General features: G+C 42.0%; 1 protein-coding gene across 2 annotated transcripts; it reads left to right on the top strand.

Moving 5' to 3' along the window:
* The first annotated feature begins 1743 nt into the window (after positions 1-1743).
* PSMB8 (proteasome 20S subunit beta 8) lies at positions 1744-4927 on the top strand. Of its 2 annotated transcripts, none has more exons than XM_044673979.1 (6): positions 1744-1899; positions 2396-2543; positions 2769-2820; positions 3570-3699; positions 4169-4373; positions 4627-4927. In XM_044673979.1, the coding sequence occupies exons 1-6, from the start codon at positions 1777-1779 to the stop codon at positions 4713-4715; spliced, it is 747 nt and encodes a 248-aa protein (XP_044529914.1). In that variant the 5' UTR covers positions 1744-1776; the 3' UTR covers positions 4716-4927. The 2 variants fall into 2 exon arrangements, with proteins under 2 accessions (XP_044529914.1, XP_044529913.1); XM_044673978.1 differs by having other exon boundaries at positions 2709-2820.
* The last annotated feature ends 16554 nt before the right edge of the window (positions 4928-21481 follow it).

The following is a 21481-nucleotide window of genomic DNA, read 5'->3' as shown; positions in this document are numbered from 1 at the left end:
ACACTGATTGAATTGCTAGGTAAAGGGCACTGCTTTTGGCTTTAGAGAAGCTTGATTCAAATTTCCTTTTTCTATGCCTCAGTTTCTTCCTCTGTAAAATGAGTTTCATTGGATGGTCATCATTAAGGCTCCTTCCCATGTCAAAATGCTATTATTCTCAGCTTTAAAATAACAAGTTTTGGGTGCAGTGAGTGAACTTCTAGATCCAAATCTAGATCTTCTATCTGGATGAAAATCCCAGTTCAATCTCTTACTACCAGTGTGATCTTGAGTGGGTCATTTAACCTCTCTGGGTCTCAGTTTCCCCATCTGTAAAATGAGGTTGGACAAGTTGGCCTCTAATATCCCTAGCTCTGTGATTCCAAGAGAATCAAATAGGAAAATATAAGTAAAGCTCCTTGATAACTTCAAATAACTAAAGGCAAACTGCTGCTGCTGCTGCTGCTTCTTTAATCAGCAATGGTGCTGGTAAATTGGGCATCTCTATGCAAACGCAACGCATTATTATGGGATCTCAGCTTGCTATCTTACTATCACCCTATCAGCCCCTTAACCTTCCAGCTTCTCATCCCTTCTCCATCCCCCTTTCTCTGCCCGCCCTCTCCCTTCTGTGACCGAGTGAACTGCACCCGATTACCCAGAGCTGCGGAAGGCAGCTGCTGCTGCTGCTCTATGCACAGAGACTTTCCTATGTTGGAAATGAAATGGGGATGGAGTGGGGCGGAGCAAAGGGAGAGGACACTGGGCAGAACAAGGCTTCACCTCCATTGAAGCCCTCCCCCCGTTCCTCCCCCCCCCCCCCCCCCACTGGACCCTCTTTCCAAAGCAGAGGCCTTTCTACGCTTTCCCAGGGCTCATTGTTGCCTCTCGCGTAGCTTTTGGTACTCTGGTCCGCGGGCGCAAGAATGCCAAAATAAAAATCAAATCAAAGCAAATCAAAAAGGGTTGTGTGTTGTGACGTCTCTAGTTGTGAGGCAGATTAGTCTTTCAGAGGTTGGCGTTCCGGGCTAGGTTTAGGAAGTTGCCCAGAGCGAAGCGAGGCGGAGTTAACTGTGGGGAGTGTCTGAGAGGGAGGGAGAGAAGTCTGCCCTGGGGTGGCAGCGAGTTAAGAAGACCGAAGGGCGGGAAAGTTGTCTCCCCCTTCCCCATTCCCCCCACCCCCCGGCCATTATGTCATTTCATCTTCCCCAGTGGCCTGGGCTTCTCCAGAGTAGCGGGGCTGGCGGTAGGAAGGAGGGACAGGGGGTGCCGTGTGTCCCTGGACGTATCTCTCTTCTCACCCCACAGCACTGCCTCCTTCTTGAGATTCCTCCAGTCTGAGCAGTTCACTGTTCATCCCTATGAATGCGACTCCCTAGCACAGGACAGTTACTTCTGAGCAGAGCCCTTCTACTGCGGACTCCAGCTTCTCTGATCTAGTCCAAGGACGACGCCCATCTTTTTCAGATGTTCCTCGATAGAAAGCTGCTCTCCCCCAAACCCCTGCCCTCACGTGTGGTCTCCATATCCCTCTGCTCTACTGTTTCTGACGGCCCATCTTTTTCATTTATGCCCCTTCTCTTTTCTAAGACGCGTCAATGAAAGAACTCGACACTTTGATAGTCTCTACGCTGGTTTCCCCAGGACTCCAGGTGGAGGTCGGGGGAAAGGGTTTAGGGGATGGGGAAGGAGGGTTTTAGCTCGGGCTCCCGCCTCCTCTGCACCAGGCTTTCGCTTTCACTTCCCGTGGACCAGGAGGGCCAGTTCGTGAACAGAGTGGCTTGAAGAGGGAAGATCATGGCGTTACTCCAAGTGTGCGGGGCTCCCTGGGGGCAGCAGAGGACTGGATATCGCCAAGATCCCGGGCACTACAGCTTTTCCCTTCAGACCCCGGAACTGGCCGTTCCCCGAGGGATTCAGGTCAGGAATGGAGTGGAATGGGACCAATGAGTTAGAAGCTGGGGAGAATAGAGGGGCAGAGATCGATGAGGTTAGGAAAGCACTCTTTCAGCCAGAAAGCACCACAGATGTCAGCGGCCATGTGGGAGATATATTGCTGAACTGTGAGATTTAATTAGAAGTGAAAGCGAGGAGAAGAGGTTCTTTCCGAGTTCGGAGTGAATTCTTGTCGATTCTCTCTTCTTCCTATTCCCCTCCCCCCCCCCCCCCCAACCGCCCCGGCCGCTGCCGGGGGACAGGTGTTCTTGTGGAAGGTGAAGGACTTGTCTTATTCCTTGTTCTCTTAGGCCAATTTCCAACATATTGTTTTGTCCCTTTAAATTCTTTTTTTAGTGCCCTACTTTTTCCCCTCACATCCTTCAAGTCTTTTTTAGCCTAGTCCACTCATGATGCAGCTCTCACTGCTCCCTCTTTCCTGTTTCTTTTTTTTCCTTCTTCAACCGAACCCCAAACGTAGCCTCCTCAATTCCTTCGTTCCCTGGAGGCAGACCCAGCCCATCAAGTCAGGATTGAGATGGCCCATGGCACCACCACACTAGCCTTCAAATTCCAGCATGGTGTGATTGTGGCAGTGGATTCCCGGGCTTCAGCCGGGAATTATATTGGTGAGTTCGTGTGTTGGGGGCTGGACTTTGGACATCTTCCATCAGGGAGGAGCTTCCAACCTAGAGCTCAAGTTGGAACTGGGGAAGGGGAAGTTTGGAACTGGGAAAGTATATGGGTCGGGCCCTTTGCTTTCTACTTAAATCAGTGCTCCATTGCTCTTCCAGCCACTCTGCATGTGAACAAAGTAATTGAGATTAATCCTTATCTTCTGGGCACCATGTCAGGCTGTGCAGCTGACTGTCAATACTGGGAGCGTCTCTTAGCCAAAGAGTGTCGGTAAGTCTGCTCCCAAACCTAATATTTAAGACCCTCACGCTAAGCTTCTTGATTCCTTTCTTTCACTCTTGCCAAGACTCCCATTTCCATAGCCTGCCCCACAGATTAGTCAAAATGTGTCTGAGAGAATACAAACTATACGGACTTTTTTTTTTTTAATCCTTAACTTCTGTGCATTAACTTATAGGTGGAAGATTGGTAAGGGTAGGCAATGGGGGTCAAGTGACTTGCCCAGGGTCACACAGCTGGGAAGTGTCTGAGGCCGGATTTGAACCTATGACCTCCTGTCTCTAGGCTTGGCTCTCAATCCACTGAGCTACCCAGCTGCCCCACTATACAGACTTTTAAAAAAGCAAAAAGTATATTGTATACAATCTTTAATTCTTTCTGAACATTGATGGACTCATGAGCTTTTAGAAAATTTTAAATGGTTTGGGAGCCTCCGGCATCTTTCGAGGGTCCTCCCTCATGCCCACCTGTCTGGAGTATTGAAGCTTTAGATGCTTTAAAATCCAAACTCCAGATTTCTCCTGACATTCAGTCTCCCCAAAGGTATTTTCTACCAATGTCTCTCTCCTCACCTTCTGGAGCTCTCTCTTGGCTAAAGCAGAACACGTTGATCTATTTTTCCTCTCTCTTCCCATCGTTCTTCTAGCCCTAGCATTTAGCCCAGTGCCTGGCATATGGTGGGCACTTAAAATGCTTATTGACTTGCCTGAAATCCCCTTCCCCAACCTCTACCTTCTCAGGTTGTACCACCTTCGGAATGGGGAACACATTTCTGTGTCTGCTGCTTCCAAGCTGCTGTCCAACATGATGTGTCAATACCGAGGCATGGGGCTGTCCATGGGCAGTATGATCTGTGGTTGGGACAAAAAGGTGTGTTGCTTTCACTCCACTGCAAATGTGGTCTGCCTAAGCATCGTTCTCCTGATGATTCTTTCAGAACTCTTCTTCCCTACCACTCTGCCCCACAAACAGTTGCTATTTACGTAGCATTTTATGATTCAGAAGGCCCTTTCCTCACAAAAATCTGGTGCAAGCATCATTCTCCCATTTTTCAGATGAGGAAACTGAGGCTCAGAGAGTTTAAGTGACTGCTCCTCAGCCATGGCTGGTAAATGGCATCTGGAATTCAAACCCAGATTTTCTGATACCAGTTGCAATATTCTTTCTCCTCTGTTACCTCATTCTACAACTCCTTCCAAGGCCCCCAAAATACTTCTGTTCAAAGTCCTACAAGAATTTCCCAAGTTCTATGGCCATTGCCTTGGTTTTATGCTAATTTTATGGTTTCTCCTGAATTCTTTGTTGTCTCCCCTCCTAATACTCACTTTTTTTCCTTCAGGGCCCTGGATTGTATTATGTGGATGAAAATGGGACAAGACTGTCAGGGACTATGTTTTCTACAGGCAGTGGAAATAGTTATGCCTATGGAGTTATGGACAGTGGCTACCGGCCTGACCTTAGCCCTGAAGAAGCTTATGACCTTGGCCGGAGGGCCATTGTCCATGCCACTCACCGGGACTGCTACTCTGGAGGGTTTGTCAATAGTAAGGCAACATATATCCAATCCTCTTCATTCAACCTTAGGGTTAGGCATCAGGAGACAAAGAAGGAAGTATTACCCTAATGGGAGAGACTGGGGATACCTAGGTACTTAATATTCAGAATAGAATCCTGAATAGAAAAGTGGGCTCTAATTCTTGGATTCGAAGGGTTCAGTGATAGGAGGCATGGAAACTCTTCCAAAGGGGTTTAGACCAATGAAAAATAGTTTTCCATTTCTCTTCCATTTTCTCATAGTGTACCACATGAAGGAAGATGGCTGGGTGAAGGTGGAGAGTTCAGATGTCTCTAACCTTTTCCATAAGTACTTGGAGACTCGGGGGTGAGTTTGGTGACTACAACATTGACCACATTGGGAAGACTCAGGAAACTGAGCCAGAGACCCCTGAATTGGAGAAAAGGGTTCCCCAGAAGAACAGCTTTCTGGCCCCAGCAGGGACAAAACATATTTGAGGAACAATTCAATTTTCCATTGACTTCCTAATTTAGTAGTGTTTTCTGTGTTCATTGTAAAATAAAATAAAAGCTCAGAAAAGGACTCTGTTATTGCTGAGTGGAGCTTTGGCTGTTAGGAGGATTGAAAGATTGGGAAAGAATGCAGGCAGAAATGGGGAGACATTGGGATTCCTCTTAAGGATACACTCTGGAGTTTTGACCCTCACCCTCAATCTTCTCATACATATGCTCACTGTCCTTCTCAGGGTATTTTATCTTCCTTTTTATCTCCAGAGTTAGAGGAAGTTGAACTTCATCTGGAGGTAGCACTCTGCAGTGTTACCTTCAGTTAAGAACTCAGTCTTTGAGGTCTTCATAAGAGTCTAGTAGTTTCTCCTTGCAAAGAGTCCTCTGTGAGACCTCTCTTCAATTCAGTGTATTCCCCATTGATGAATTAGGATACATATGAAAGAAAAGAAAGAAACCTGTTTATGCAGAAGAGGATAAGAAAAAGGGACCTTTTGAACCAAGTGACAGCAAAGATTGGAAAGAAATGAAGGTATGGGATTTTCTTCAGGAACGGAGGGTTTAAGGAACAGAAAAGCTCTCCAAGGTGCAGAAAAAGGGGAACTGATATTTTGGAATTTAGATGACTTCAGAGAGTGAACCAGTTATTTGAACTTGAAGGTTTTCCCCGGATTCCACCAAAGTCAGACAGCTTCTAAGAGACTCTAAGAGGGTCTATTTCAGTAATAAAAACAAGTTGGAATTGGGAAAGAGAGTGGTAGGGGCAATAGCTCTGGAGTTAAAATAGGCAAGATTTTCACTCCTGCTACTGGCTAATAGGATGAGATCCCCTCCCCCTCTGAGCCTCCTCATTTCTTTTTTAAACCCTTATCTTCTGTCTTAGAATTAATTCTAAGACAGAAGAGGGTCAAGGGCAAGGCAATCCATGCTAAGTGATTTGGCTAGGATCACACTGCTAGGCAGAATCTCAGGCTAAATTTGAATCCAGTTCCTCAGGACAACTCCAGACCTGGCTTTCTATCCACTGTGCCGCCTAACTGCTTCCCTCCTCATCTCTTAAAGGGAGATCTTGGATTAAGTGGTCTTTTAAGGCCTCTTTCTTTCACCTTAAAGAGTGATACTAACTTTCATTAATGTTGATCACTGTCGAACTTTACTACGTATGTGAAGTGGTGCACTTGTAATCTGTTCATTATTATTTGCACCAAAGGATTTGTCTCCTGCATCTCTCCTCTCCCCCTCCCATTAGCATCACTCTGCCTCCCCATCCTCCCGCCTTAAAGGGTTGCCTAAGCCTGGTGGTTTTAATTAATAGCCTGTCATGGAGAATGTTTACAGGAGCACAAAGAAAGTAAGGGATGGGATGCTAAGGTCCAAGGTGACTCTGCCCCCTCCCTCCTCCCTCCCAACCCACCGCAGCGCTGTGAAGGAAGTAGAAATCACTGGAAGCTTTCAGTTGAAAGTATCTTCTTCCACTGGCTACAAAGCGACTATCTTTGATTAGCTCCCAGACAGATCTTTGGGTGTTGAGACTGGGGAGAGATGTGAGTGTCCTAGGTTCAAGGCTCAGTAATCTCCTGTCATGGTTTAAGAACATTCCTGAATACAATTCATCAGAATTCACTTGAAGTTTTAAAACCCACTGTATTGTGATCCACAGTTCCTTGGAGGGCTGAGGGAAAAAAAAGATAGTGTCCAAGGAACGAAAATCGATTGTGTCGGGTACAAAATTTAGAAAACCTTTGGCTTAAATCTATATTCCAATTGCCAACTTCCCCTGCCTCCCCACTCCCCTTCCGCCTCCACGAGACAGTTGAGGAAAGAACTCTGTGGGGATACCAATGGCCCCCTGGAATCACAGCACTGTGGGGACTGGGGGCTGGAGTGTGGCTAGAAAGAGGGAGTTATGTTATTAAGAGTGAAAGTGAAAGTAGCAAAGCCCCAAGCTATTTTTTCTTTTTTTCTTTTTCCCTTTCATTTCTCAATCTATTCAAGTAATATAAATACGAATCAACAAAAGGCAGGATGAAATAGGTTGCCATGTGAAAGTACCCATTTCATTCTCTCCATTCCCTGGGTCTTCAAAAAAGGCACCTCCCACAAGAGTCAGCTCTTTAAAGTAGCATAAAAAAAGGGTCTTTCTAAAAGTGACCCATTATGGTCTCAGTTTTCCAGCAGGAAGGAATACATTTCAGGAAGGCTGAGATTCGCAAGTTTCCCACTAGCCAGGACGTCCATTCTATCCAGGAGGACAACTTTAGGCCTGGATTCTATTTTGCTTCACCATGATTCAAATCCTGATGAGTTTTGTTTTCCAGCTGCTTTTTCCTCCAGACTAGCTGAAGTCCCTTTCACTGCCACATCCCCACAGAGGATATGGGCATTTTACTGGTCAAACGGACACAGACAGGCAGGGGGGAGAAGGGGAAGAGGCAGAGGCCCTGACCTGAGAGGTAGAGCTTATCTAAGAGGGCACTCACTATTACTCTGGTTGAGGGCTGGGGAGCAGCCTGGCATGGGATGGGCAGTTAGCCAGGCTAGGAGACGGAAGCACATACCTATCCCAGCTCCTTTGACCAAGCAGAGGGGCTGGAGCTAGGGCTAGGACTGGGCTGCAAAGTGAAACTGTGGAATGTGGCCCCATAGGGAAAAATCATCTTAGAAGCCTGGGCCAGAGAAGGAGCTGGAACTGCTCAGGGAGAGTTGCCAGCATCTTGACTGTGGGAGAGTCCACCTTGTCCTTCCCCCACCTCCCCAATCCTGCCTCCCTGGCCTTACTCCCCAGGGCGTTTCTACTATGGGCACTTAAAACCAAAACCAAAACCAAAAAAATTTTCTACTTTCTGTCTTAGAATTATTACTATGTATTGGTTCCAAGGCAGAAAAGTGATAAGGGCTAGACAATGGAGGTTAAGTGACTTGCCCAGGGTCACACAGCTAGGAAGGGTCTGAGGCAGGATTTGAACCCAGGACCTCCCATCCCTAGGCCTGGCTCTCAATCCACTGAGCCACCCAGCTGCCCTCTATTATGGGAACTTTTTGAGGAAAACCTACCTCCATTTTCTCTTGTGGCTTTCTGACTCTTCTCACAACTCTTCCCCCATCATCATTACCAAATATTAGAGAATTATCTTTGTTATTCAGATTTTCCCTATGAGAATAAGGGGAAGAGCACTCCACAGAAGAAAACACAAACTGACTCACTCCAACTTGCAAATGTGGGTCTTAATGGAAAGGCCCAGCAGGGGCTGGAAAGGACTCTCATTGAGTGAGGAGACTGAGAGATCCATTCTTTGCCATTGTGCAGATCACCACTCTCCACGTGGCTCCCATTCTAAGAGTTTCTTTATCTGCCAAATGAAGGGGTTGGGGAGCAGAATTTAGATTTCCAACTGTAAGGGAACTTAGAGATCACCTAGCTTAACCTCCTCATGAGGAACAGGGACACAGAGAGGTTAAGCAACTTGGCCAAGGTCACAAAAGTAAAAAGTAGCAGTCAAGATTTAAAAAAAAAATCCTTACTTTCCATTTTAGTAATAAGTCTAAGAAGAGCAAGAACTTAACCAATAGGATTGACTTGCCCAGGGGCACATAAATAGGAAGTGTGAGGCTAGATTTGAACTCAGGTCCTCCTGATTCCAGATCCTATCCCCTCTCCACTAGGCTTCTCAGGGTCTCCAGAGTCAAGATTTGGAACCAGTTCCTTGAAGACACAAACCCAGCTCTTTTCTCCCTGACAGATGATTGCTAAGGCGTTTTCCATAGCTCTGGTGAAAAAAACAATGAAGGTCCTAGAGAACAGATCACAAAGAACATCACTTCCTTCAGAGAGATTGCTAGGACGTGGTATCCGATACATGTTAAATGCTGTCATTCAAACATTTTTGTCTGATTGCTTTCATTCGTTATAAGGGAAGGTCCAATCTGGTGGCATGAGTGGGGGTAGGAAATATCTAAAGGCAAAAGACATCAAGAAAACATAGGATGAAAACATTAAAATCCGATGATTGAGTCCTTGCTGAAGAGGATGAAGTCATAGAAAGGGCAGCTATGGTTGAACTGGTACTGTGTAGCCTAGATGACACTGATGGTGAGATGAATGTGGGACTTAGAATTTCTGTTCCCCAATAATCCCTCCTTTTTCTTTCATAGGCCCTGTTATACAATGCCCTATCCTGAAATCTCTACTTTTCCTTTTATTTTTAAACTCTTCCTTTTGTCTTAGGATCAATAGTAAGTATCAATTCCAAGACTGAAGAGTGGTAAGGGGCTGGTCCTTAGGGTTAAGTGACTTGCCCAGGTTCACACAGATAGAAAGTATCTGAGGTCAAATTTGAACCTAGCACCTCCCATCTCTAGGCTTGGCTCTCAGTCCACTGAGCCATCTATCTGCCCTGGGTTCCCCTATTTCTAATGAAGATAATACTGTTCTGGTTGTTGCAGAGACTTCTGGGAGCCCTTCCCCTCCAGGGCTCCTGGGGCTCTGGTTGGATGGGGCTTTATAGGTAGAAGGATGTGGGGAATGGGGAGCTAAATTTATTAAAGGAGTTTGGGAAGAAGGGGGAATTGCTCCTTCCCTTGTGTTTGGCTCCACCCCATAAGTCTCTGAGGGTCTGGACTCTTGGCCTCAGCCAGCTTTGTGAGTCTCATTTCTGACTGACATATGAGGATTCAGAGCCAGGTTAGAGTGTAGGGACATGCTGAACCCTCTGCCTCAGTCCAGGAGAACAGAACCATGATGTGGAGGCTGCAGAGGCTTTCCTAGGTTGCCTTCGCCTTTCTCATGTCTGCCTTTTTCTTGTCAGTTGCAGTCATAGGAGATTGGGGGGAAAAGGCCAAATATAGTTGGGGTTCAAAAAAATGTCCTTGATTCTGCTCCCTCTCTCCACTCCCAGATCTTACCTGCTGTGTTCCACCTCTGCTCAAGTAAGATATTCATCCCATTTTCACCAGCTGGGTGGTGGCACTGCCTTGTAAGGATGACTATACTCTTGACAAAACCATGAAAGGAGAAGTGCAATTAGTGCCAAGAGGACCTGGGCTCAGATCTGGGGTCCGCTACCCACTTTTGTGACCAACAAAGCCCCTGAGAACTCTGGGACTCAGTTCCAACCATTATACAATGAGAGGGTTGGACTAAATCTGGGAGATCAAACTCAAGTAGAAATGGGGCACACTGATCCATACATAAGGATCCCCTTGGGCTGCATATTGACTTAGTGATTAAAATGTAATATTATTTAAAATTTTTTATTCATTTTGTCAAATATTTCTCACATTTTAAGATGGTTGGTGGGGGGTGAGGGTGGAGGGTAGGGCATATTTTTCCTTTCTGGATTAGATAATCTTTGATTCCCCTTTTAGGTCTAATTTCTGTAAACCTGTGCTTCCAGGAATCTAAAAAAGGTTAATCCCATATGAATCCAAAATAAAAATGAAGAAGACTGTGGTCACTTCCCACTCTCTGCAGGCTCAGGTTTCCATTAGTTAGACCCCTGCAATGTCTGTTACTGGGTCCTATCTTTTGAGCAGCATAGGGTCTTAGGACTCTACTTCTCACAGTAGACCCATCAGGAAAATCAGCTGATCATTGGGGAGACTCCAAACCACAGACCATCAGAGTTAGAGGGGGCCTCAGAGGACCAAGAGATCTTTCTACCACACATTTGACAATCTAGTCATGTGCTTGAAGGCTTTCAATGATGCGCAGCTCACTACCCCAAAACCCTCCCATTCCACCATCTGCTGCCAAGTTCTGTTGGTTTGACCTTAAGAGTATCTTTCAAATATGCCCTCTTCTCTTCTCTGACACTGCCACCTTCCTGATGTAGGCCTCCACCATCTCATATTGCAAGAGCCTGCTGATGGGGTTGCCTGCTTCAAGCTTCTTCCCAGTTTAGTTCATCCTTCTCTCAAACTGAACTTATTTCTGGTGTGACCTGTCACTCCCCTTCTACCTCCCATTCCATAAACTTCAGTAGCATTAGGATCAAGCAAATGATTCTGTGTTTGGGGTTCAAAAGTTCTTTATAATTGGCCCCTTCCTTCATTTCCAATATTCTTTCATATTAATTACCCTCACATGTTCTGTAACCAAGTGATACTGGCCTTCAGGATGTTCCTCACCTAAGATATACTATTTTCCCACTTGAGGCATTTCCACTGGCTGGCTTTCATGCCTGGAATGCTCTCCATCCTTATCTCTGCTGTTTGGCTTCCATGAATTTCAAGTTTCAATTAAAATCCCACCTTCTATAGTAAGTCTTTCTCTCCTTCAGTTAATGGTGGTACCTTCCTTCTATTGATTGTCTCCAGTTTTTCTTATATCTATATCAATAGTTACAATCTCTCTCTCTCTCTCTCTCTCTCTCTCTCTCTCTCTGTCTCTCTCTCTCTCTCTCTCCCCCCTTCTAGGTGGTACAATAGATAGAGAACTGGACTTGGAATCAGAAGAATTGAATTCAAATCTAGTCTCAGACACTTATTGTAACTTACCTTCTGTTTGCCTTGGCTCCCTCATCTTAAACATGAGAATAAAAACAACAATTATTTCCCAGGATTGTTGTGAGGATCAAAGGAGATAGTAATAGCAGGACACTTATCATAGTACCTGGCAAAAGTAGGTGCAATAGAAATGTTAGTTATTATCATGATGAAGATGATGATGATTGGAGTTTTTCCTGTTTGCCTATCAAGCCTCTGCTTAATTTCTGCCCAACAGATTCTGGTTCTAGCTGTTGTGGAAAAGCAGACTAAGTTTAATCTCTCTACCATCTCACAATCTTTCTAGTTTTTGAAGAGTTCTGTCCTCTCCTCCTAATCTGTATGTCCCGGACAAAGTAACATCTACAGCCCAAAGGTCTAAGCTGGAAGAGCAGCTGAGTGAGACTATCTGGGAGAGGCATGGAGTGGGTGCCCACATATGAGGGCTGGGGGAAAGGAGACATTGCTGCTAGCTTGCAGGTGGGACCTTCACTCTTTTCTTGTCTGCTAGGTCTGTTTGACTCTTTCTAGAAGTCCAAAGGGCTAAAGGCTAGAGATCACACAGTGAAGAAAATATAGACATGTTTGCCCCATGTATATTCTGTTTGTCTCCTCAGCTCAATCTGGGAAGGGTTAGAAATTAGACTCTCTGAACTCTTCTGTTTCTTTGATTCACAGGAGGGGCTGATCCTGAACTAAAGAGGGAGGGGGCAAAAGGAAGACCCACTTCCTCCTAAAGGTAAAGACTGGCCTCTCAGCACATCTCAGCAACTCCCTCCCCCCTCATTGTTTGTACTGTAGGGTCCAAGCTGATTTGAGATATTTCTCCTCCCTCCCTCTGTAACTGCTGTTCCATTCTATCAGGTCAGTGGACTCTGCTGTAACTGGAACCATACACTAACAAGCTGATAAGATTTTTAGTGCATAGGTTTATCTAATGATGGAGTTCATGCCACTTCTGGGCAAGTTGTTGGTAATACAGGCTACTTATTATGTTCTCCTATGTTCTATTGTCTGTTGCTTTCATCGTAATTTTGTTTCCCGCCTTTTACCACTGGATTATGGTGTTCTATGATTCAGACATGCAATGTCATTAGCAGAAATATTGATATTCGTGAGATGAGCAGTTTGCATTACTGAAACACTACACCTCAAATGAAGTACAATCTATTCTCCTTTTCAATCCTTGATCCAACTCATTGTCCATTTGAGGTTCCTATTCAAGAGACCAACAGACAACTTGAAGGAACAAATACACTGAGGTGCATGTCACACATAGCCCAGGCAATACGGGGTTTTTCTCCATTTTCCTTTTTCATTGTATAGATAGAGCAATTTCTTTGTTTTTGCAATAGATTCACTTTAGACACTGTAGTGTTGATCCAATTTGTGTGATGTCATATATGATCAGAAAGAACTGGAGAAAACTTTCCATTCACATAAGATTATTCTTTTGTTTGGATTTCAGTGTATAGCCTGGTCCATCCTACTTTCAAATTGGTGCAGTGGAACATAACATTTGAAACCTGATTTTTGCAAAGATGAGACAAAAGACTCATGGCTTTTTGATAGTTATTTTTGTCTTCTTCATTGCCTTTATTAATTTCGGGGAGTTATCTTGGTAAAATATTCGGAACTTTTTCATTTTTTGGAAATCTTTCCCTATTTGAAGTGCCTTAATAATCAAGACTTTAAGGAAAATGGCACAGTGAGAAATCACAAGGGAGCCCTTTGTCTCTAAATTTTTATTACAAGAGTAATAAAAGTGATAAAGAAGCAAAAGTGTTGGAAATTCTCAAAAGAAAAAAAACATTAATCAAAAGAAATTTAACATAATGGGAAAATTATTATGGATTAGTAGCTGAGGTTCAAAGCTTTGTGGCACAAGCGTGGACTTATAGCTGTGGCCAAGGCTGAGAATGGCAGAAATTCCAATCTGTAGGAAGGAAGAGGAGGAGGAGTTAGAGGAGGAAAAGGAGTTAGGGAGGAAAAAAAGAAAGAAAGAAGGAAAGGAAGGAAGAAAAAAGGACAAGGAAGAGAAAGAGAAGAAGGAGGAATTGAGATACAGATAATTCTGTCAGGTAGCATTTAGCCCTCTGGTGGCCCACCGTGGAGAGCCAGGGTTAGAGGCTCCCAGAAAAGCCCAGGCAATTCAGCTACCCTTCTCTTGTTGGTTCTTTTTGCCCTTAGTTGTTGGACTTGTTAAGATAGAGTGTTTTTCTCTTCCTCACTATGGAGAAGGGATTCAATGCTCTTGACATCTTTGTATCTCTTTCTCTTAGAAAACTGTGCAAATCTATCATGGTCACCCACATAGAGTTTCCAAGAGTTTCTTGTACATTTTGTACAAAAGGTACTTGTTGTACCTTGCAAGACCATGGTACACCATTCTTTGTAACCCTTTTCTAAATTAGTGATAGTGTATACCTTTTAAAAATTAAATTATATTAAAAAATTTTAAAATAAAAACTTAAAAATAAATTTATTTCAATTATCAAGCATTTGCTTTTTCTTCCTCCTACCTGCCCTCATTTGTTCCCTAGCCCCGAGTAAAAAGATAGTCAAAATCCTTTTAATAGATAACAAAAAAAATCTCCATATTTGAGATGCCCCAAAATGTGTCTCATTCTGTATATTGAGTCCATCATCTGAAGTGGGTAGTTTTCTCCATCATTAATCCTCTGGAATCATAGCTGATCTTTGCCTTTATCAAAATTCATAAGATTTTCAAAATTGTTTCATTTTTATATTTTTCTCAAATAAATTGTTCTCCTGGTTTTGTTTACTTTATTTGGCACTGATTCATACAAGGCTTTCCTGGTTTCTCTGAAACCATCTCTTTCATTGCCATTCATATACCATAATTTGTTTAGCCAATCTTCTCAAACTGATGAACACTCTTCACACCTTTAGTTTTTAGTTCTTTGTCATTTCAAAAGAAGTGGTATAATTAAAAGAATTCTTATTAGACTTTTCCATCTTTTTTTGATCTCTTTAGGTACAGGGTTAGAAGTAGTATTTATGGGTCAAAGAGTATACCTAATTTGATAAATTTTGAGGCATAGATGTAAATTGCTTTCCAGAATGGCCATAGTAATTCACAATCTTGCCAAAAGCACACCAATGTGCATTTTTACCTGTAGCTCTTCAACATTTTGCATTTTCCTTTTTGGACAATTTATAATTCTTGACACTTACTAACCTGGTCTTTTATTCCCCTAAATCCTTTAGGTGACTTCAGAGAGTAGCCTTTCCTGCTAAGACTCAATCCAGTTCCAGGAAGCAGAATGACTTATTTAAATTGAAGATGATTCTTTTAGGAATACTTTTTTATTCTGTTCCCTGCAGTGCTTTTCTTTGGGGAGCCCAATCATTGAATATTCCAGGTTTCTTTCCTTCCAGCTCCTTCTCACTATAAGTTAAGAGACTTTAGTTACCTCCCATAGCACTTGCTGAGCTCTGCTTCTTAGTGTTTTCTTTTGAGCAGTGCCATCTCACGTTTTGCAGACAGTCCAGAATCTATGATACCTTGAATAAGTCTTTGCTTTCCTTCAATTAACACAGCTAAGGTCACGGAATTTCACCCTCCATAGCCCCCCAAATCAGCAGATTTAACCCTGGATTAAAATTTATAATAATTCCATTCAAAATAGACAATATAAAAATAGGCATAAACACAGACAATATGAAATACTTTGGAAGCCTACCTGCCAAGACAAACTCTGGGACTATATGAATACGACCACAAAGTACTTTTCGCACAAATAAAATCAGATAAACAATTGAAAAAATATCAATTGCTCATGGGTAGACTGAATTGATATAATAAAAATGACAACTCTAACTAAATCAATTTACTTATTCAGTGTAATATCAATCAAACTATCCCAAAATTTTTTCGCAGAGCAAGGAAAATATTAAGAAAATTCATTTGGAAGAATGAAAGGCAAAGACTGTTGTTGTGAGGAGGATTGCTTAGTTATTATTTAGGAGACCTAGCAGGAAGGGCTTGACTAAGTAATCCTCCTCACAACAATGTTAAGGGAATTAATGAAAAAAATATGAAGGAAGGTGGCCTAGTCATATCAGATCTCAAATTGTATTATAAAGCAACAATCATCAAAACAATCTAGAACTGGCTAAGTAGAGTAGTAGACCAATGGAATAGGTTAGTGCTCAACATACATTAATGAATGACCATAGTAACATAGTGTTTGACAAACCCAGAGATTCAAATTTTTGGAAGAACTCACTAGTCAACAAAAACTGCTGGGAAAACTGGAAAATGGTATCACAGAAAGTAGGCATAGACCAACATCTCACACCATATCCTATGATAAAGACAAAATGGATACAGGGTGATACCATAAACGAATTAGGAAAGCACAAATAATGCACCTGTCAGACCTATGGAAAAAAGAAGAATTTATGATCAAACATGACATAAAGAACATTATGAGATGCAAAATAGATAACTTTAACTAAATTCAATTAAAAAGGTTTTGCACAAAATCAATGCAACTAGGATTAGAAGAGAAATAAAAACTAGGGGAAAATTTTATAGAAAGAATCTTTGACAAAGTTCTCATTTCTTAAACATGTAGAGAACTGAGTCAAATTCATAAGAACACAAGTCATTTTCCAATTGATAAATGGTCAAAATATATAAACATTCTTTCATTGCCCTGATCTTATTTTTGCCCACAACTTATTTTTGTGGCAGAAGAGCAATCTGATCATTCAATTGGTATGTATCTCAAGTAGTAGATGGAACACTGCCTTAATAAAAGCAGCCAACACAGCTCCCTGTCTTGCTTCCTATAAACTGAGGAGAACAATAATAGACCACAACAGGCAATAGGGGAGAGATAATCAACAACCAACCAAACATCAAACAAAAGGCCAGGGTGTCAATGTTGTCAGTTAGCCAGCAAGGGAGAGAAGTGCATGATTTTGACTACCAGAAGGTGCACTAACTCCTCTGCTCACCAGTCTAGTGGGCTCCACAGGCCCTGATACAGAAAAACTAAAGTATCTATATGAATGAACAGGTAATCCAAGCCATTTAAAAACCTTATCAGGAAAGCTACTCCTACTAAGCTAGATCTAGATGAATGTATAGTATGATGCAAATTATAGCTTAGATTTAATATGGAAATTTGATTCTGGATTCCTCTTTGGGGAAATTTAGAGTTAGGGATTATTAATCTGGGATCCTTGAACGTAAAATATTTTGAAAACAATTTCAAAATAAGTCATTTCTTTTGTAATCCTATAATTAGGCTTCACCAGAGTACCAAGAGCTCAATTCTAATCTTTTATATTGATACCATACAGCCAACAGCTTTCCGTGGTTTATTATATGCAAAAATATTGCAAGGAAGTTACAAGCTTTCTGTCCCAGAGATCTGGCCTGGTCTGATGCTTGTGGCTTCCTTGCTGTGTTACTGTGTGTAATAAACCATGGAACCACAGGAAAGTCTCCCATTCCATAATCTGTAGCCAAATCCTGCTGGTTTTACTTTAAGATCTTTCATATGTGATCTGTTTCTCTCCTGCGACACTGCCACCTTCCTGTTTGTTTCAGGCCTTCACTACCTCATGCCTGGACTACTGTAATTACCAGCTGATGGGGCTGCCTGCCTCCAGCCTCTCCCAGTTCAGTTCATCCTCCTCTTGGCTGTCAAACTGAATTTGGTGCAAGTGTGACCTGTCATCCGCCTCCCATCTCCTACTTAATAATCTCCGGGAGCTTTCCTCCAGGATCAAATGAATGATCCTCTGTTTGGTGTTCAGTGTTCTTCAGAACTGGTCCTCTTCTTCCATCTTACTCTCACATGCTCTGTGATCCAGTGACACTGGCCGCCTAGATGTGCCTTGCCTAAGAGACACCATTTCTCCACTTGAGGCATTTCCATTCACAGCTAGCTGTCAGATCTGGAATGCTGTCCCTCCTTAGTTCTGCCTTCTGACTTCCTCAAGTCCTTGGTAAAATGCTACCTTCTAGAGAACCTTTCCCTCCTTCCATTAATAATGATACCTTCTCTATATTAATTGTCTCCATTTTTTCATAAATCGATATCTATAGTTGTAATCTATCTGTCTCTCTATCTCTGCCTATTTATCTATCTATCTATCTATCTATCTATCTATCTATCTATCTATCTATCTATCTATCTATCTACTTGTCTCTGTCTGTTTCTCTCTCTCTCTCTCTCTCTCCCACTCCATCCATCATCTATCTATCTTGCTTGTATATGATTGTTTGCATTTTGACTCCCCTATTAGATCATGAGCTCCTTGAGAACAGGATTTTATTAACATAGTGCCTGGCACATAGTGGACCCTTAAGGAATGCTTGTTCATTGATATATTAGATAGCTGTGGGAGGCAGTAAGGTGGTGCAGAGGGCCGAAAACTGGACTAGGGATCAGGAAAACCTGAGTTAAAAATCTAGATTTATACATTTATTACTACCTGAGTGAACATGGGAAAGTCATTTTACCTTCTATTTGTCTCAGTTTCCTTACCTATAAACTGGGGATAATTAATAGCACCAACCTCCCAAGACTGTTGTGAAGATAAAATGAGATAGTAATTGTGAAAGCACTTAGCACAGAGCTTGGCACAGAGAAGCTCCTCTATAAATGTTCGTTATGCTGCTGCTGCTGCTGCTGCTGCTGCTGCTGCTGCTGGTGTTTGGGAGTTTTTCCTGTTATCAAATCTAAATCTTCTATGCAAGTTCTACCTACAGATCTGGCCTAGCCTCTGGGAAAAAGTAAAACAAGTTTAATCTTTTTATCATTTGACAGTTTTTCAAGTCTTTGAAGAGCTCTACTCTCTCTACCCACTAAGCCACATTCACACTAACAGCCCAAAGGCTTTTAAGGAGGAGGAGGTGAAAATATTAATAATATAGAAATAGATCTTGATCAATGACACATGTCCAGTGGAACTTCTCATTGGCTATGGGAGGGGGGAGAGAAGAAGGGATGGAAAGAACTTGAATCATGTAACCATGGAAAAAATATTCTAAATTAATTAATTAAACAAATGTTTTCAAAACATAAAAAAAGGAGGAGGAGCTAAGTGAGCCTCTCTGGAAGAGGCATGGAGGGGGTGTACACAAATATATTTCATGTACTTCAGGTAACCTGCAAGACCTGATGGACTGATTTGAAGATGGCTTCAGCTTTGCCAGGTGGTGGGAGTTCCTCACATTGAGAAAGTCACAGATCCTCTCTAATTTAGGTATCATTATTATAGCCAAATGAAAGAAAGGAAAATAATGCTCTTGCTTTCCTTCCCTGCATTGGTCTGTTTGTTTTGGCCCCTGCCTTTTCTCTGTTTTATAAGAGGAGGAAGTTGAGAATTGTCCCTCCTTCTCTAGCTGGCTCATATATGAACTTATAGATTGAGAACTGAAGGGACCTCCAGGCCATCTGGTCCAACCCTCTCATTTAACCAATGAGGAAACTGAGACCCAAAGAGGGTGGAGGACTTGTCCAAGCTCATGTGACTTGTGTGAACAGCAGGATTGTTCTTTATGCCCAGTTTCTTTGATTCTAATTTCAAAGTTATTTACCAAACCATACTGCCACCTTATCCAATGGCCTACTTTATGCATGGGAAAATCGAGACCCAGAGAGCAGAAGTTCCTGGCCCTATGTCACAAAGTCCATTTAAAGAAGGGTCTAAGTAAGGTCTCTTTCCAGATGGAAATGTGAAAAAGGCAATCAAATATCCAATGGGTCCCACAACCCACGGAGGAAGGAAACACCTGCAACAGGATCCTGCACTTAGCTATGAGGTTGGGTTTCCCCACCCTGTTCCTCATTAGGTAGAAAAACATTTCAGGGCAGATACATGGCTCAGTAGATAGAGCCAGGCTTAGAGAGGGGAGGTCCTGCATTTGAATATAGTGTCATAATCTTACTAACACTGTGACTCTAAGAAAATCACTCAACCCCAATTACCCAGTCTCCCACTGTTCTTCTGCCTTGGAACTGATACAATCAGTTTTTAGACAGGAGATAAAGGTTTAAAAAAAAAAGAAAAAGAACATTTGTTGGCAGAATTATTTTTGTAAAATCCTTACTTCTTTCAAGCCCTTGTTTAACTACATTTACCTTGTGTTGAGAAAGCAGCTTCTTGATCATCTGAAAAAGAAAATATAAAGTAGCAGAATAGAAAAGAAGCCCACATAAATAATCAGCATTTTTATATATTACTGACAAAGTCTTGCAAGAAGAAATAGAAAAAGATACTCTATTTAAAATAACTTCAGATAGAATAAAACACCTGGAATTATACCTGCTAAAACAAATCCAGGGACTACACTAGCAAACTCAGGAATTACACAAACATAATTATAAAAAACTTTTCATACAAATAAAGTTAGATCTAAATAATTGGAGAAATACTAATTGTTCATGAATGGACAGAGACAATATAATTAAAATAACAATTTGATTAAAACTAATTGATTTATTCAGTGCCATCTCAATCAAATTATCAAGAAATAATGTTATTGAGTTAGAAAAATTAATAATTCATTTGGAAGAACCAAAGAACAAGAATATAAAATGAATTAATTAAAAAATGTAAAGGAGGTGTATTAGTACCAGATTTTAAATTGTACTATAAACGGCGTAATTATCAAAACTATCTGGTACCAGCTAAGAAACAGAAAGGCAGAACAGAACAGACATATGTAAGAAGCAAGGCTAAACCAGGCATTTGGAACCTTGAAAGATGGAACACAGAGGAAAGAAGATCGAGTGACAGATGGGCTGAAGCAAAGATTTATGGGAAGGAGAACCAACTGAACACTTAAGCTTTGGGGTTTATAGCCCAGGAGGGAGGTAGTTTTCTGGGGGCTGTGGGACCCACAAAGTGAAATCTGGAGTTTCCTGAGACCTTCAGTGAAGATTGATCATATCACTTGATCTCTATTGGTTCCTGATAATACTGGAAATATACAACAGTTTCTTCAGTTTGGCCAGGGGTGTCTGGACTTCTGTAGGGAGTCGACCTCTGGGACCCACAAATATTGCTTTGGGCCTTGCCTTTCTATATTCCCTTTAGTTTAGTAACAATTCTAGCTGAAGGAGTATTATTTGGTGATCGGGTCAGAGAAGCTGGAATTTGGGGAACACAGAAGCATTTCTGTTGGTACCCTGCCCAGTCAAGGACTGACTTATTATCATTTAGGGAATTACCTGCACCCCCTTACCCTGAAACTCTCCTCTTATATTCCTTTGGTTATTTTGTTCCTGTAATAAACCCTACCAGTTTGATTTAGTCAGATCTAAGTGAATTATATTGGTGGGAGACAGAACGTGTGGGTTGAGGGAGGAAGGAAGGCAGACCTTCATTTTAAACCTGATTCCAGCTGGGGATATCTGGGGGGGGGTGCTTCAGTGTGCATAGCCCGGCACAAACATCTTATTGGATTCATATTTGTTTCCCCTGGAGGAGAAGCCATTCCTTTAATTTCATTACCCCGGCAGGAACACCCAGGGATCCCTATTTTTCCAAGAAACCCCATTTTGTCTCCCTGTAAGGAGGGTGGCTATGAGGGAGAAGAGGCCCTTAAAACATCAACCTAAGGAGTTAACCATGATACCTCAATCCTCCTGATCACCCCCCTTCTTACACATACAAAACGCAAGAGCAAAAATTATAGTAACTTTATGTTTGGCAAAAGTATATAGATCCAGGCTATTGGGATAAGAAATCATCATTTGGCAAAAATTTCTGGGACAAATGGAAAATGATTTGGCAGAAACTAGTTATAGATCAATATCTTACACCATTCACTAAGATGAGATAAAAATGGATACATGATCTAGACATAAAAGGAGATATAAGCAAATTAGGAAAACAGGATCATATAGGAGAGACATTTATGAATAAACAAGTGATGGAGAGCATTGTGACATGTAAAACAGATAATCTTGAGTGAATTAAATTGAACAGTTCTTCTACAAATAAAACAAATGTTGCCAAAATTAGAAAGAAATCAGAAAATTTGGGGAAAACTTATGGAAAACTGTCAAATTCATGGAAATAAAAGCCATCTCCCAAATGATTGATGGGCAAAAGATATGAACAAACAGTATTTTTATGAAGATGAAGAAATCAA

Source organism: Gracilinanus agilis, chromosome 4 (assembly GCF_016433145.1).
Source record: "Gracilinanus agilis isolate LMUSP501 chromosome 4, AgileGrace, whole genome shotgun sequence".
Classification (NCBI taxonomy): domain Eukaryota; kingdom Metazoa; phylum Chordata; class Mammalia; order Didelphimorphia; family Didelphidae; genus Gracilinanus; species Gracilinanus agilis.
This window is presented reverse-complemented; position numbering and strand designations above follow the sequence as displayed.

Excerpts from the sequence above, each read along its gene's own strand:
- PSMB8 (XM_044673978.1), top strand. The coding sequence starts at position 1,777 with ATGGCGTTACTCCAAGTGTGCGGGGCTCCCTGGGGGCAGCAGAGGACT. Across the intron at positions 2,544-2,708 it reads TTCAGCCGGGAATTATATTG|CCACTCTGCATGTGAACAAA; the intron begins GTGAGTTCGTGT and ends TTGCTCTTCCAG. Across the intron at positions 4,374-4,626 it reads CTCTGGAGGGTTTGTCAATA|TGTACCACATGAAGGAAGAT; the intron begins GTAAGGCAACAT and ends ATTTTCTCATAG.